Below are 13240 nucleotides of genomic sequence, written 5' to 3'. Positions count from 1 at the left end.
TAAATATATGACCAATCTTCAGAACTATGTATACCATGGGTAAGTTAAAACTTTTAGGAATGGAGACAATTGGGATAATTCCTGAATACTGTATAATCAAGATCTAGAAGAAAGTTTCCAGTTTCTTGACAAAGAAAATGTGGGATGGTAGGGGCTGACATTTTGACATTTTATCTGAAACTGTGAAACAAAAAGAACTGTGCAAAACACATGACTCAAAGAAAGAAAGAAAGAAAGAAAAAGCCCAAATGTACAACTCTGAAAATACATGATCAATGTTTAATATTCTGAGGATTAAGTAAAAAAATCAAAAAAAATTTTTTTACTTGACCAAGTTCATTTCCTCCGAATTCTTATAAGAGTTAAAAACAAACTATCACACTTTTCGATTTAGAACCATCAGATTTTACTTCAGGAAAATCTAATACCTTTCAAAAGTTATAATTTTAATGTTAGCACAAAAAATTACTTCCTAACATTTCATTTTAGAAAACCTTTTCCACAGCCAAAGATTCTTATTTTTGAATTACAGTACTGCAAGGCACATACAGAACTCATCTCCTTCAAAACACACAGAAGATATACTCCCTGAAATAGAATTTTTAAAATCCTCAATTAGAAATACTACAAAGTTAGCAATTTTTAGGTAAAAATGTGACTTCTACAGGATCATGCACCTTTCTTAAGATCAAATTCAGCACATATGTATAAATAATCTTTTTAAAACGTTTTTACTTGAAATGCAGAGACAGTGATGCTGAAGACAGCACTGAACAAACCTGAAAAGTACTACAGCTCGATAAAGTTTATGTTATTGCCTTCATAAGAGACGGTATCATCGCTAGTATTCTCAAAGACTTGAATTTAATAATGGGGTAACTACAAAGGGAATAAAATATTTTCTTTCTTTTTAAACAATATTTCCTTCACCTCCAACACACAATTCTTTTATAAAGGATGCTAAGTGAAATCTATTTTCTGTTCGGTAAAACTGAGCATAGGACCATTTAAATGCCTCTACTAAATTTAATGCAGCTTCATTAGGGACCAGGTACATATTTTACTCTGAAAATTTTTGGTCAAGCATGTCTAACCATAAAAGCAAATGGAGTTTTAAGAGGTAGATTTTTTTTTCCCATGATGCATTTTGTTAATAAATGTATTGTCAAGAAAATAAAACAAGCACTGAGTGTGTTTTCTTAAAGTATAAGGGTCTAATGAAAAGAAAAATAAAAGATAGATATGATATTTGTTACAGTCTGACATTTTAACAGTCATGGTATTGGATGTTTTGTGACCAGTGCATTTTGGACTCTCAGCATCAAAATACGAGTCTTCCAACTGTATTAAATCCTCCTCCACCCCCACCACCAGTTGGTCCACAGCTTCCGGGTGGATCGTTGTCATCAAACCCATTGGGCCGAAATGAACAGGATGCAGATGCAGCTTGTAGGGCCCGGGCTCGAGCATTCAACTCTTGTTCCTGAAATTCAAAATAGTTTTTATGACATTAAAACTCTAAATACCGTGGATGGGTATATCACCTATAAAAATATTTTTAAGTTGCTTTAATCCTTAAGTATCCTTCAGATCTCAGTAACTTTAAAGATACTGATTACACTAATCCTTAACAAATCATACTAAAGTACGATCTCAGATACGACAAACAAGATAGAGAGCAAAATCCTGGTGTAATTCTACAGAATGATAGATCCTAAAGGCCATTCTTTGTCAATACCTCACTTTAACTGAAGCCCCACAGTCTTCAGATTTCTCTATAGAAACATCACAGTTCTTGCAAAGCTCATCAACAAATACAAGAATGGATTTCTTTCCTAATACACAGAACATAGAATTCAAAGGTTATGACAATGGATTATCTACTTTCCATCAAGTGGGGCTGTTTAGGAAGTGGGTGATTACAGTAAAAGGTATAAATAATGAAAGAGGGCTCAATTTTTTCCTGCCCTTTCTTCAGAATATTTCTCAGTAAATAACAGATCTCATCTCAAAAACATTGCTAAAGAAAATGGAGCCTGTCTCCTTACAGTATTACTTAAAACCATCCCCTACCAGATTATTAGAACTTTTATAAGGACTCATATTCATCTATGTGCCAGACACATATTAAGTGCTCAGTAAATATTCATGATCTCAAACTAGAACACTATTAGGTACTTAGCCATGAAAGGAACAAATATGAATAAACATTTATTTATAAATTGCAAATTCATTTGGCAAGGTGTTGAACTGGATTCTAAAACTGGCACAAACTCCTAGGAAGAATAAGCAAAATATTCTGGCATAGGTCCATTTTCTGGGAAAGAGTCTATAACTCTCAAATGAGGTCATTAGTGTCAACAAGGTCTAAAAGCCACTGGTAACAGCATAACCCTTAACTGGTTAGGTATAATCATCCTGAAGGACTCTCACAGTGCCGTCAACATTAATAATAAAAACTGTACTATTTCCAGCTTTTCAACTAAAAGTCCAATTAGTTTGCTCTTCCTGGCAATGTAATGTTCAACTTCTAGCTAAATTTTCTTAGTTGACTATTCTACCGTCTTCATGAGATGCCTGATTTTTACTATGGAGGAAAACCCTCAGGTTTACCCTGACATCTGTCTCCATATTACGGACACCCTGGTTTCTCAGGAAGCATGCGTGACCGCTGTGTGATGCCAATACACAAAATGATCAACAACCACATATTTGTATGGCTGAATGTGAACATAGATAAGAAATTCTTATAGCAGGATGGCCTCATTAACCAGTCTCTGATAGGCCCTTAGAAAGGCTTTTAAAACTTAATTTACAGATATTTCTCAAAAACAATTTTTCCATTAACTCTATCGTTTTACAACATTTATAACTGCTGGCTCCTCTGTATCATGTCTAACCACACAATATTTCTCAGGGATTATATTAATTTATTCTTCAATTTGTAAAGTTAGAGTAAGATTACATATGTTTGACAGATTAAAAAATAAAAGCTGCCACAAAAATTATCAGAAATAGACACAAAAATAAGAACAGAAATACTCCATTCTGGCTCAATAATATATTAAGCTATCTAAACAAGCAATGAAAATATGGTTCTGTATCTAAGAAACAATATTTGGTTTAGGATACAGATCATGTTCCCTAATGAAATAAATAAACTGAGTAAATATGCAAGGCAGAGTTCAAGAAGTTCTCCTCAAGAAGATCTTGCCTAGACTCTATTCAAAAGTGATTTCCCACCAGAAACTATGTTGAAGAACCTACACAATACAAAGCTGAGTAACCCCGCTGCTTCTGAGACACTTGAATCCCATATTATATTATACTTTAAGATATAGAGTTTCTCAAGGAAGTAAGATTCCATTTTTACTTTTGTAGTTATTTATACAAATACATGGCTGATGGAGAAAAGCATATGATATTCTGTTTTCAGAAGATAAGCTTAAACTATGGATAAAACTAGGGAAAACCACTTTTCATTTCTTTTAATATAAATGAGTATATTATGGAAATTCACAAATTATGGATCTCATAAGTAATTTTTACCCAACTGTATATCAAGTATTAAAATTAATTCTTATTCCAATAGTGGACTATTGGTCAAGTAACAAAAAGGAGCTACTGTTGCTTTGGGACAAAACCTTTCAGTGTATTTAGATCTCTCATTTAAGTAAATCGGTAAACATAAAATTGATTCAGCTTTTTTTTGTTGTTTTAAACTACACAGATACAATATATACTCTTTGGTATGATGAAGAAAAATATTCAGACAAACTCCCACCTCCTCCAAAGACAGAAAAGAAACTGAACCCGAAAGGAGAGGGTTATCTGCAGTGAGGGTGGAACACGTGGGGTTAGGTGATACCACTCACACAGCCTTCCTCACACTGGATCCTAACAGTTTTTGCAGTCCACACGGTAAAAGAATGGAGATGCTCCTGATGGAAGCTGGGGGTAGACGTATACGAGGAGCGAGCCCTTTCCCAAATTCACTTCACCACCCACAGTCTGCACTGCTTTCCTCTGTGTCAGCTCATGATAGAGTAGAAAAGAGTTTGTGTGGCAGAATTTTTTTTTGCCTAGGCTTTTCAAAACCACTAGTTCTTCAGATACTGGAAAGAGCAAGAGTCTTTCTAACACTTGTAAATCTAGCTGTGACTTAACTCCATACCCTTAATTTTACTAAGATTTAGTAAGTTTTTTACAGCTTTTATAATTAGGCAGAATGCCATTTCTTAAAACCAAAGTTGTATCCAAAACATAGCAATCTATTACAAAGCATTATTACTATGAAATGGGCACACATTTTAAACTATAACTCAAGAGTGAATGTAAAAACAATACTGGAAATGAAAGGAAAAATATACATATATATGTTTCACGTGTTCAAAACTAAAGAATGACAGCTGAAAACTGCTATATATAAAATCTCACCACATAGTCTCACTGCCAGGCAATTATGAAGACGTGTTCACAACAGAAGAAGCACTATAGCTCTTAATGCAAACTTAAAATACCAGAATGATTTGGTTACACAGTATGAGAAACATCACCATTCAAAACTTATCAATTATATTACTGTATTTGAAATTAAATAATATAAAGTCTAAATATATTAAAGTTTCTGATTAATTTATTTGTTATTGTAATTTGGTTCAAAAAGTCACTTTAATATGAAGCTTTAATAGCCTAAGAGTCTTAATACAGATATATAAATAATATCTTAAAACAGGTAATAACTTTAATGTAAAATGTAGTGATAACTTTTTTGCAATTAGACACCTGGACAATCTGAGACTTAAAATGGAATTTAGAACAACGGCACAACACTGAGAAACTCAATTAACAAGTACAGAATGGTTTTTCTTTATAATGACATAAGGATAGTAAAATAATAATGAAAAGAATGGCTCATCACAAACACTGTAAAATCAGGATGTAATGGGGAAGTTTTTGGCGTTCCAATTACAGAAATCAGAGTAGTTTTTGTATATTTCCAAAAGTCAAGATTGCACTGGGCCTCATTTTCATATTTTATATTGTAGAAATTCTATTTCAACCTTACCTTCTTACCCTCACTCCATCTCTCCAATGTTCAAGAATCCTGATGATTCCTATCTAATGGCTTCTGATATCTAGTGAGAAGTACAAGGTTGAATATATTCTATTACCTTGATCATAAGCCTTTCTGGTAGTGAATAAGGAATATCCTGAATTTCTGATTTTTTTTTCCTGCAAGATGTATTGTTTCTGTGTAATCCTAGAACACTGCCATACTCCTTTAAAAATGTATCATGTATCATTATTTATTTTATAATACAGTAAACTTTCCCAAAAATCAGTACTCTTTTTTCTCTTATTCTGTATCTTTTAAGAGTCCGTAACACAAAATTTTTAGAAACTTACATATTTAAACTCATAAAATCATTTGGGCTACCCAACTAATACACCTATAGTTTTAACTCCTATTTACTGTTGGTCTTTTATGTTGATAGCAAGTTGACAGGTTTCAAAGAAAAATACTTTCAGCAAGGTCTATATTAACTTTAAAGTAAGAAAAATCTTTGTGAAAAGTATATTTATAAGTAAATGCTGCTCAAATGAAATCCTTATTCCATAGTTTTATTTACTGTTGTATTATTGCCTTGATTCTACCGATCAGGTCCTTAAAAATACAAACATCTGTTGTGTACATATTCTACCTTTTAATCTCCTTTTAACCACTTGTCAATAAATAGTTCTTAAAATATCTGTACAAAGGTCAATAAGGAAATCAATACAAATTTAGCAGTTGTTTCCCCTGGCAGGTGGAACTAAAAGGAAGAGGAAAATATTTCTATTAAACTTCCTATATTTCTGAATGTCATGATTTTATAATGATCAGATCTTTTCTAATTGAAAACAAAGAAGGGCTTCTATACTGCATCTAATTGTGACTCTCCATAACGAATTCATAATATTAGCAAGTAAGAAAATTTAGTTATATAGGTTGAACCCATTTCATATGAATCCAGAGTCAAATTTCAAAATCACCACTTTGTAAATTCCTTGGAAGTGTAAAAGCTGGATTTCAAAATTAAGGCAAGCATTTAATCATTTATCAATTGTTTAAATATCTTCCACAAATGATGATTATATTTCCAACTTACCTGTAAATATAGTTTATTGTCTTTTGTTATAGCATCCATTAGTTCTTTCTGTAAAGGTGGGTCTCCATTTACCCAGAGTCCAGTGGTTGAATTATTACCAGTTAAACCATTAGTACTGTTCTGTCTCTTATACAAAAGTACATAAGCTGTATCCTTGGGAAACCTACTCGTAATTTTCTGGACTGACTGAAATGAAGTAAACGTCACTCGGCTGTCATTAAATAAAAACCATTCTTTTGACGTGTCCTTATTTTCCAAGTCCTGTTCAATCACTGTGGTGGGACTATCTCTCCCTAGTAAGTAATTCCGGGAGGAGGAAAACACCAGAGTTTCAGGCTGGGGGCACATCTGGCAGGAGGACTCTGTTCCTGTGATGTTTCTGGCATAAGAATAGTAATGCCCACTTTCTGAGGACACACCAGAGTGAACGACCACAGAACTCAAGAGATAGGGCACCAGTTTTGGGGAGCAAGCTTCTTCAGTCCCAGAAGGCTTTAACTTTTTAGCTAGATTCTCACTAATGTCAGTGAAGTCAACATCTAGAGACCAACTTTCTGACAACGAAGAGAAAGGAGTTCTTTTAACTGGCAACTCCAAAACCAGTGGCAGTGACACATTGTCTAGTATTTTTCTTCTCACATGATACTTCTGATCATATGAAAATCTTAAGAGAGTAAGGATAAGGTACTCAGGTTCCTCTGTGATTTGCATAGTTTTCTCGGCATTCTGCAGAGAGGCACAGTTTTCACAATAATATTGGTTGTCACCAGTAAGAATCTCTGGAGCCAAAAAATAATTTAATAAGTCAGTCACTGAAGGTGTGGTTTCACCTCCGGGTTTCTGAGGTACATCTTTATTAACAAGCATCTTGCTAGAGTCATTAGGGACAGAAGTGTCTTCAGTACAGCAGAACTCATCAGGACTGTCAACCATTCTTTCGTTCACAGCTGAGTCACAGGCAATGGCAACTGCTGACAGGTTACAGGCTCCTGGCTCTTTTGAAGGACCAGGCCCACTGGCCTGTGTTAGGCCATCATCTTGTGTACTGGGTGATGATGCTGGATCTTGAAAAGACAAGTTTTCCACAGAAGAGGAAGGACAAAAGGCCAGTGAAAGATCAGTAAAGGCTTCCACTTTTTGTGAGGTACTCTTGCAGTTCAGACAACAAATGTGAGTTCGTAGTTTTCCTCCAAACATTTTTTCAATTAGTGTCTTCTCACCGTCACCTGGGCAGGGGGTCTCTGTGAGGACAGCTGCTTTACTGGCCACCTCTTGTAAAGAGGTTTCACTGCATCCCGGACTCTCAGAAGGCTTGTGTGAGGACTGAACTTTCAAGATCTTTTCTTCTTCATGGAGCCTGCAGGAGAGTATATCATTATATAGCTACTTCGCTTAAATTTAAGTCAGTTCTACTTGAAAATATTAGTGGCTTGGCTTATATAAATAGCCAAATTATTCTTATCAAATATAATGCTTATTTAAAAAATCAAGTTTCTCCTTTAATCTAGAGGAATATCAAACAGTTTGAGAATGCAAATCAGAAGAGAAGTCAGGGATTGTTCCTGACCTATATTCTCACTACACTTTCTTCATACTGCTATTTTATAGCTCTTATACTGTATATACCCACTGACTGTCTTATAGATCTTTGTCTGCCTGGCACCTCATGGAAAGCCTGGCACAAAGAAACTACTCAATGTATCCTTGTTGAATGGGAGGGACATGTTGCACATGTTGGGTTCAACTAACTTACTAGTCATTTACATTCCAGAAAGGAGGCAAAGACCGGGAAATAATAGGTTTTATTACCTAAGTGGGAAGAAGACAATATAATTTACCAAACCCACCTAATTATCAATTGGTCTAAAGGTGAAGTTATTAAATTTTGTTATCTCAGAATGCCTCTATACTCTTAAAAATAACTGAGGAACCTGAGAGCTATCATGTATGTGGTTATATCTCTCAATATTTACTATATTCAAAAATTAAGAATAAAAATAATAAAGTGCTACACAATAATAAATAATAAACTCATTACATGCTAATATAAATAATATTTTAAATGAAAAATAGTTATATTTTCTAAACCCAAAAACATTTAGTGAGAAGAATGGCTCATTTTGCAAATATTTCAAGCATCTGGCTTAATAGAAGGCAGGCTGGATCTTTGTATCTGCTCTGCATTCAGTCTATTGTGCTCTGTTGCTTTGGATGAAGTATATGAAGAAAGTCTGGCCTTAACTACAGATACACAGATAAGTAGTTGGAAAGGGAAAGATCCCTGAAAGTGTTTCGGGAACTCCTAGGGGTTCTCGGGTCATGGTGGATAGGTCTGACAGAATGTGGTCCACTGGAGAAGGGAATGGCAAACCACTTCAGTATTCTTGCCTTGAGAACCCCATGCACAGTATGAAAAGGCAAAATGATAGGATACTGAAAGAGGAACTCCCCAGGTCCGGTAGGTGCCCAATATGCTACTGGAGATCAGTGGAGAAATAACTCCAGAAAGAATGAAGGGATGGAGCCAAAGCAAAAACAATACCCAGTTGTGGATGGGACTGGTGACAGAAGGAAGGTCCAATGCTGTAAAGAGCAGTATTGCATAGGAACCTGGAATGTTAGGTCCATGAATCAAGGCAAATTGGAAGTGGTCAAACAGGAGATGGCAAGAGTGAATGTCGACATTCTAGGATTCAGCGAACTAGGATAGACTGGAATGGGTGAATTTAACTCAGATGACCAATATATCTTCTACTGTGGGCAGGAATCCCTTAGAAGAATTGGAGTAGCCATCATGGTCAATAAAAGAGTCCAAAATGCAGTACTTGGATGCAATCTCAAAAATGACAGAATGATCTCTGTTTGTTTCCAAGGCAAACCATTCAATATCACAGTAATCCAAGCCTATGCCCCAACCAGTAACACTGAAGAAGCTGAACGGTTTTATGAAGACCTACAAGACCTTTTAGAACTAACACCCAAAACAGCTGTCCTTTTCATTATAGGGGACTGGAATGCAAAAGTAGGAAGTCAAGAAACACCTGGAATAACAGGCAAATTTGGCCTTGGAGTATGGAATGAAGCAGGGCAAAGGTTAATAGAGTTTTGCCAAGAGAATGCACTGGTCATAGCAAACACCCTCTTCCAACAACACAAGAGAAGACTCTACTACACATGGATATCACCAGATGGTCAACACCAAAATCAGACTGATTATATTATTTGCAGCCAAAGATGGAGAAGCTCTATACAGTCAGCAAAAACAAGACCAGCAGCTGACTGTGGCTCAGATCATGAACTCCTTATTGCCAAATTCAGATTTAAAATGAAGAAAGTAGGGAAAACCACTAAACCATTCAGGTATGACCTAAATCAAATCCCTTATGACTATACAGTGAAAGTGAGAAATAGATTTAAGGGACTAGATCTGATAGACAGAGAACCTGATGAACTATGGACGGCAGTTCGTGACATTGTACAGGAGACAGGGAGCAACACCATCCCCATAGAAAAGAAATGCAAAAAGGCAAAATGGTTGTCTGAGGAGGCCTTACAAATAGCTATGAAAAGAAAAGAAGCGAAAAGCAAAGGAGAAAGGGAAAGACATTCCCATTTGAATGCAGAGTTCCAAAGAATAGCCAGGAGAGATAAGAAAGCCCCTCTCAATGATCAATGTAAAGAAATAGAGGAAAACAACAGAATGGGAAAGACTAGAGATCTCTTCAAGAAAATTAGACATATCAAGGGAATATTTCAGGCAAAGATGGGTTCGATAAAGGACAGAAATGGTATGGACCTAACAGAAGCAGAAGATATTAAGAAGAGGTGGCAAGAATACACAGAAGAACTGTACAAAAAAGATCTTCACGACCCAGATAATCACGATGGTGTGATCACTCACCTAGAGCCAGACATCCTGGAAATGTGAAGTCAAGTGGGCCTTAGGAAGCATCACTACAAACAAAGCTAGTGGATGTGATGGAATTCCAGTTGAGCTATTTCAAATCCTAAAAGATGATGCTGTGAAAGTGCTGCACTCAATATGTCAGTAAATTTGGAAAACTCAGCAGTGGCCACAGGACTGGAAAAGGTCAGTTTTCATTCCAATCCCAAAGAAAGGCAATGCCAAAGAATGCTCAAACTACTGCACAATTGCACTCATCTCACACGCTAGTAAAGTAATGCTCAAAATTGTCCAAGCCAGGCTTCAGCAATACGTGAACCATGAACTTCCAGATGTTCAAATTGGTTTTAGAAGAGGCAGAGGAACCAGAGATCAAATTGCCAACATCTGCTGGATCATCGAAAAAGCAAGAGAGTTCCAGAAAAACATCTATTTCTGCTTTACTGACTACGCCAAAGCCTTCGATTGTGTGGATCACAATAAACTGTGGAAAATTCTGAAAGAGATGGGAACATCAGACCACCTGACCTGCCTCTTGAGAAACCTGTATGCAGGTCAGGAAGCAACAGTTAGAACTGGACATGGAACAACAGACTTGTTCCAAATCGGGAAAGGAGTACGTCAAGGCTGTATATTGTCACCCTACTTATTTAACTTATATGCAGAGTACATCATGAGAAACGCTGGGCTGGAAGAAGAACAAGCTGGAATCAAGATTGCCGGGAGAAATATCAATAACCTCAGATATGCAGATGACACCACCCTTATGGCAGAAAGTGAAGGTGAACTAAAAAGCCTCTTGATGAAAGTGAAAGAGGAGAGTGAAAAAGGTGGCTTAAAGCTTAACATTCAGAAAACTAAGATCATAGCCTCTGTTCCCGTCACTTCATGGGAAATAGATGGGGAGACAGTGGAAACAGTGTCAGACTTTATTTTTTTGGACTCCAAGATCACTGCAGATGGTGACTGCAGCCATGAAATTAAAAGACACTTACTCCTTGGAAGGAAAGTGATGACCAACCTAGATAGCATATTAAAAAGCAGAGACATTACTTTGCCAACAAAGGTCCGTCTGGTCAAGGCTATGGTTTTTCCAGTGGTCATGTATGGATGTGAGAGCTGGACTGTTGAGGAAAGCTGAGCACCAAAAAATTGATGCTTTTGAACTGTGGTGTTGGAGCAGACTCTTGAGAGTCCCTTGGACTGCAAGAAGATCCAACCAGTCCATCCTAAAGGAGATCAGTCCTGGGTGTTCACTGGAAGGACTGATGCTGAAGCTTAAACTCTAGTACTTTGGCCCCCTCATGCGAAGAGCTCACTCATTGGAAAAAGCCCTGATGCTGGGAGGGATTGGGGGCAGGAGGAGAAGGGGACAACAGAGGATGAGATGGTTGGATGGCATCACCATCTCAATGGACATGGGTCTGAGTAAACTCCGGGAGTTGGTGATGGACAGGGAGGCCTGGCGTGCTGCGATTCATGGGATCGCAAAGAGTTGGACACAACTGAGCGACTGAACTGAACTGAACTGAGGGGTTCTTGTACTACACTTTGAGAACAGCTAAAGTAAGAAAATTTAAAAAAGAAACCAAATTAAAAACACTCAGAAAAATACAACAAATGAAAGGCATTTTAGAGTTTAACACTAGAAATAATAGGTACAAACAATATTCAGTAGAAATAATCTGTTAAAGAACATAATTCAAATCACAGCTCTAGATAAATACTTTTTACCTGTCTAGTAGAAACCTGAGGTATTCAGAACAGTCTTGTTGTGATCTGGGGGTAAACCATGGCGGTCTGGAAGCCTCAAAGAATATCCGAGGTGCATATGCTTCTCTCTATTGATCGAGAAAACACAAGGAAGTGATTCTCACACCATGAACTACATAACTAAATCTTAATATATAATGTTTAATAAAGATTACTAAAATTACGTAGGCTTAACCTTTACTACAAAGAACCAAACAAATACATTTAGGTAACTTTCAGTCATAACTTCTCATTCTGCAGATCAGAATTAAGATCTAGAGAAAGTATGTGACTTGCCCAAGTTCATACAACTAAACTAGTAGCAGAGGGGATTTCTATCAGACCCCAAGTCTCTTTAACTTAATATAATGCTCCTGGCATTATCTCTCTTATGTATTTGAATCCACAATTTAAAAAAAAAATCTGAAAAAAAAAAGTTAGTGGATATATATTTTGTATTAATAAGGGACATACTCTACAGAGCCATGCATACTGATTTTAGGTGGAAATTTCTTTGACTGGGTATACATGTCATAAATGTATGGAATATGAACACACTGGTTCGGGACTTTGCTGACTTTATTTTTTTTTTAGCATAGGGGCGGTTTAGTGAAGTGATTGCTTGCGGAGTTTACAGCAAGGTAGGTTGAAATCCTAGATTTTGCCATGACAAAAAAAGAACTGAGAAAGAAAGACATCTGCAAAGTTGTGATTGTAACTTAAAAATTTAGAATTTGAGTATTTGTGGTATGTGACAGGGTTCTCAGTTAAGGAAAACATTTCTATCAAAATAGGTATGTTTATGGCATTTTGAAGAAAAGGAATTTGGTGGATTGTTTGCAGTGGGTTTCAGAAATCATTTGATTCATATTCCAATCTTGCCACTTGTTTGCATGGCCATGAAAGCAGGTAATGTAAGTCCTGTTTCTTCACCTGTAAAATGGGGATACTACCTTATTACCTCATAGACTGATTCTGAGGATTAAGAGATAATATATGTAAACCACCTAGCACAGGAGCTAGGTGAATTTAAATGCTCAATACATATTAGCTTTATTAATTATGAGAAGAAAAGCCTTCTAAATCATGTAGGGAAAATCTACCTACCTAATCTACTTGTCAGCCTGCTATCAGACAGGGTCTCAACTATGGCAGAACTTTATTTAGGTTCTGATTCTTTTTTGGGGAATATGGAAGACTCCTAAGGCTTTCTCCTAATAGCTCTGACTTAAGTTAATATGGTATATATAATGTATCTATATCTACACATAAACACACAGATACAGATACACCTACCATATGCATACATGTTACATAGCTGACCACTGAAAAACATGGGGTCAGGGTGCTGACCCTCTGCTTAGTCAAAAACCTGTGTGTAACTTCACAGTAGCCCACCATATCTGTGGTTCTGCACCTGTGGACGCAGACA

The 13240-nt window shown here is 36.4% G+C and overlaps 1 protein-coding gene across 1 annotated transcript in view; it reads right to left on the bottom strand.

Annotated features, from left to right (window-relative positions):
* Window positions 1–302: 302 nt before the first annotated feature.
* The window catches only part of USP38 (ubiquitin specific peptidase 38), a 34148-nt gene continuing 21210 nt past the window's right edge, over window positions 303–13240 (bottom strand). Inside the window, exons 8-10 of the mRNA XM_065904396.1 lie at window positions 11791–11897; window positions 6153–7509; window positions 303–1483 (exon numbers count right to left, since the gene is read on the bottom strand). Coding sequence (XP_065760468.1) covers window positions 1322–1483; window positions 6153–7509; window positions 11791–11897 — 1626 coding nt within the window. The 3' untranslated portion in view covers window positions 303–1321. The remainder of the gene's footprint in view (window positions 1484–6152; window positions 7510–11790; window positions 11898–13240) is intronic.

Source organism: Muntiacus reevesi, chromosome 13 (genome assembly GCF_963930625.1).
Source record: "Muntiacus reevesi chromosome 13, mMunRee1.1, whole genome shotgun sequence".
NCBI lineage: Eukaryota > Metazoa > Chordata > Mammalia > Artiodactyla > Cervidae > Muntiacus > Muntiacus reevesi.
The sequence above is the reverse complement of the archived record's forward strand: the minus strand, read 5'-3'. Positions and strand labels throughout refer to the sequence as shown.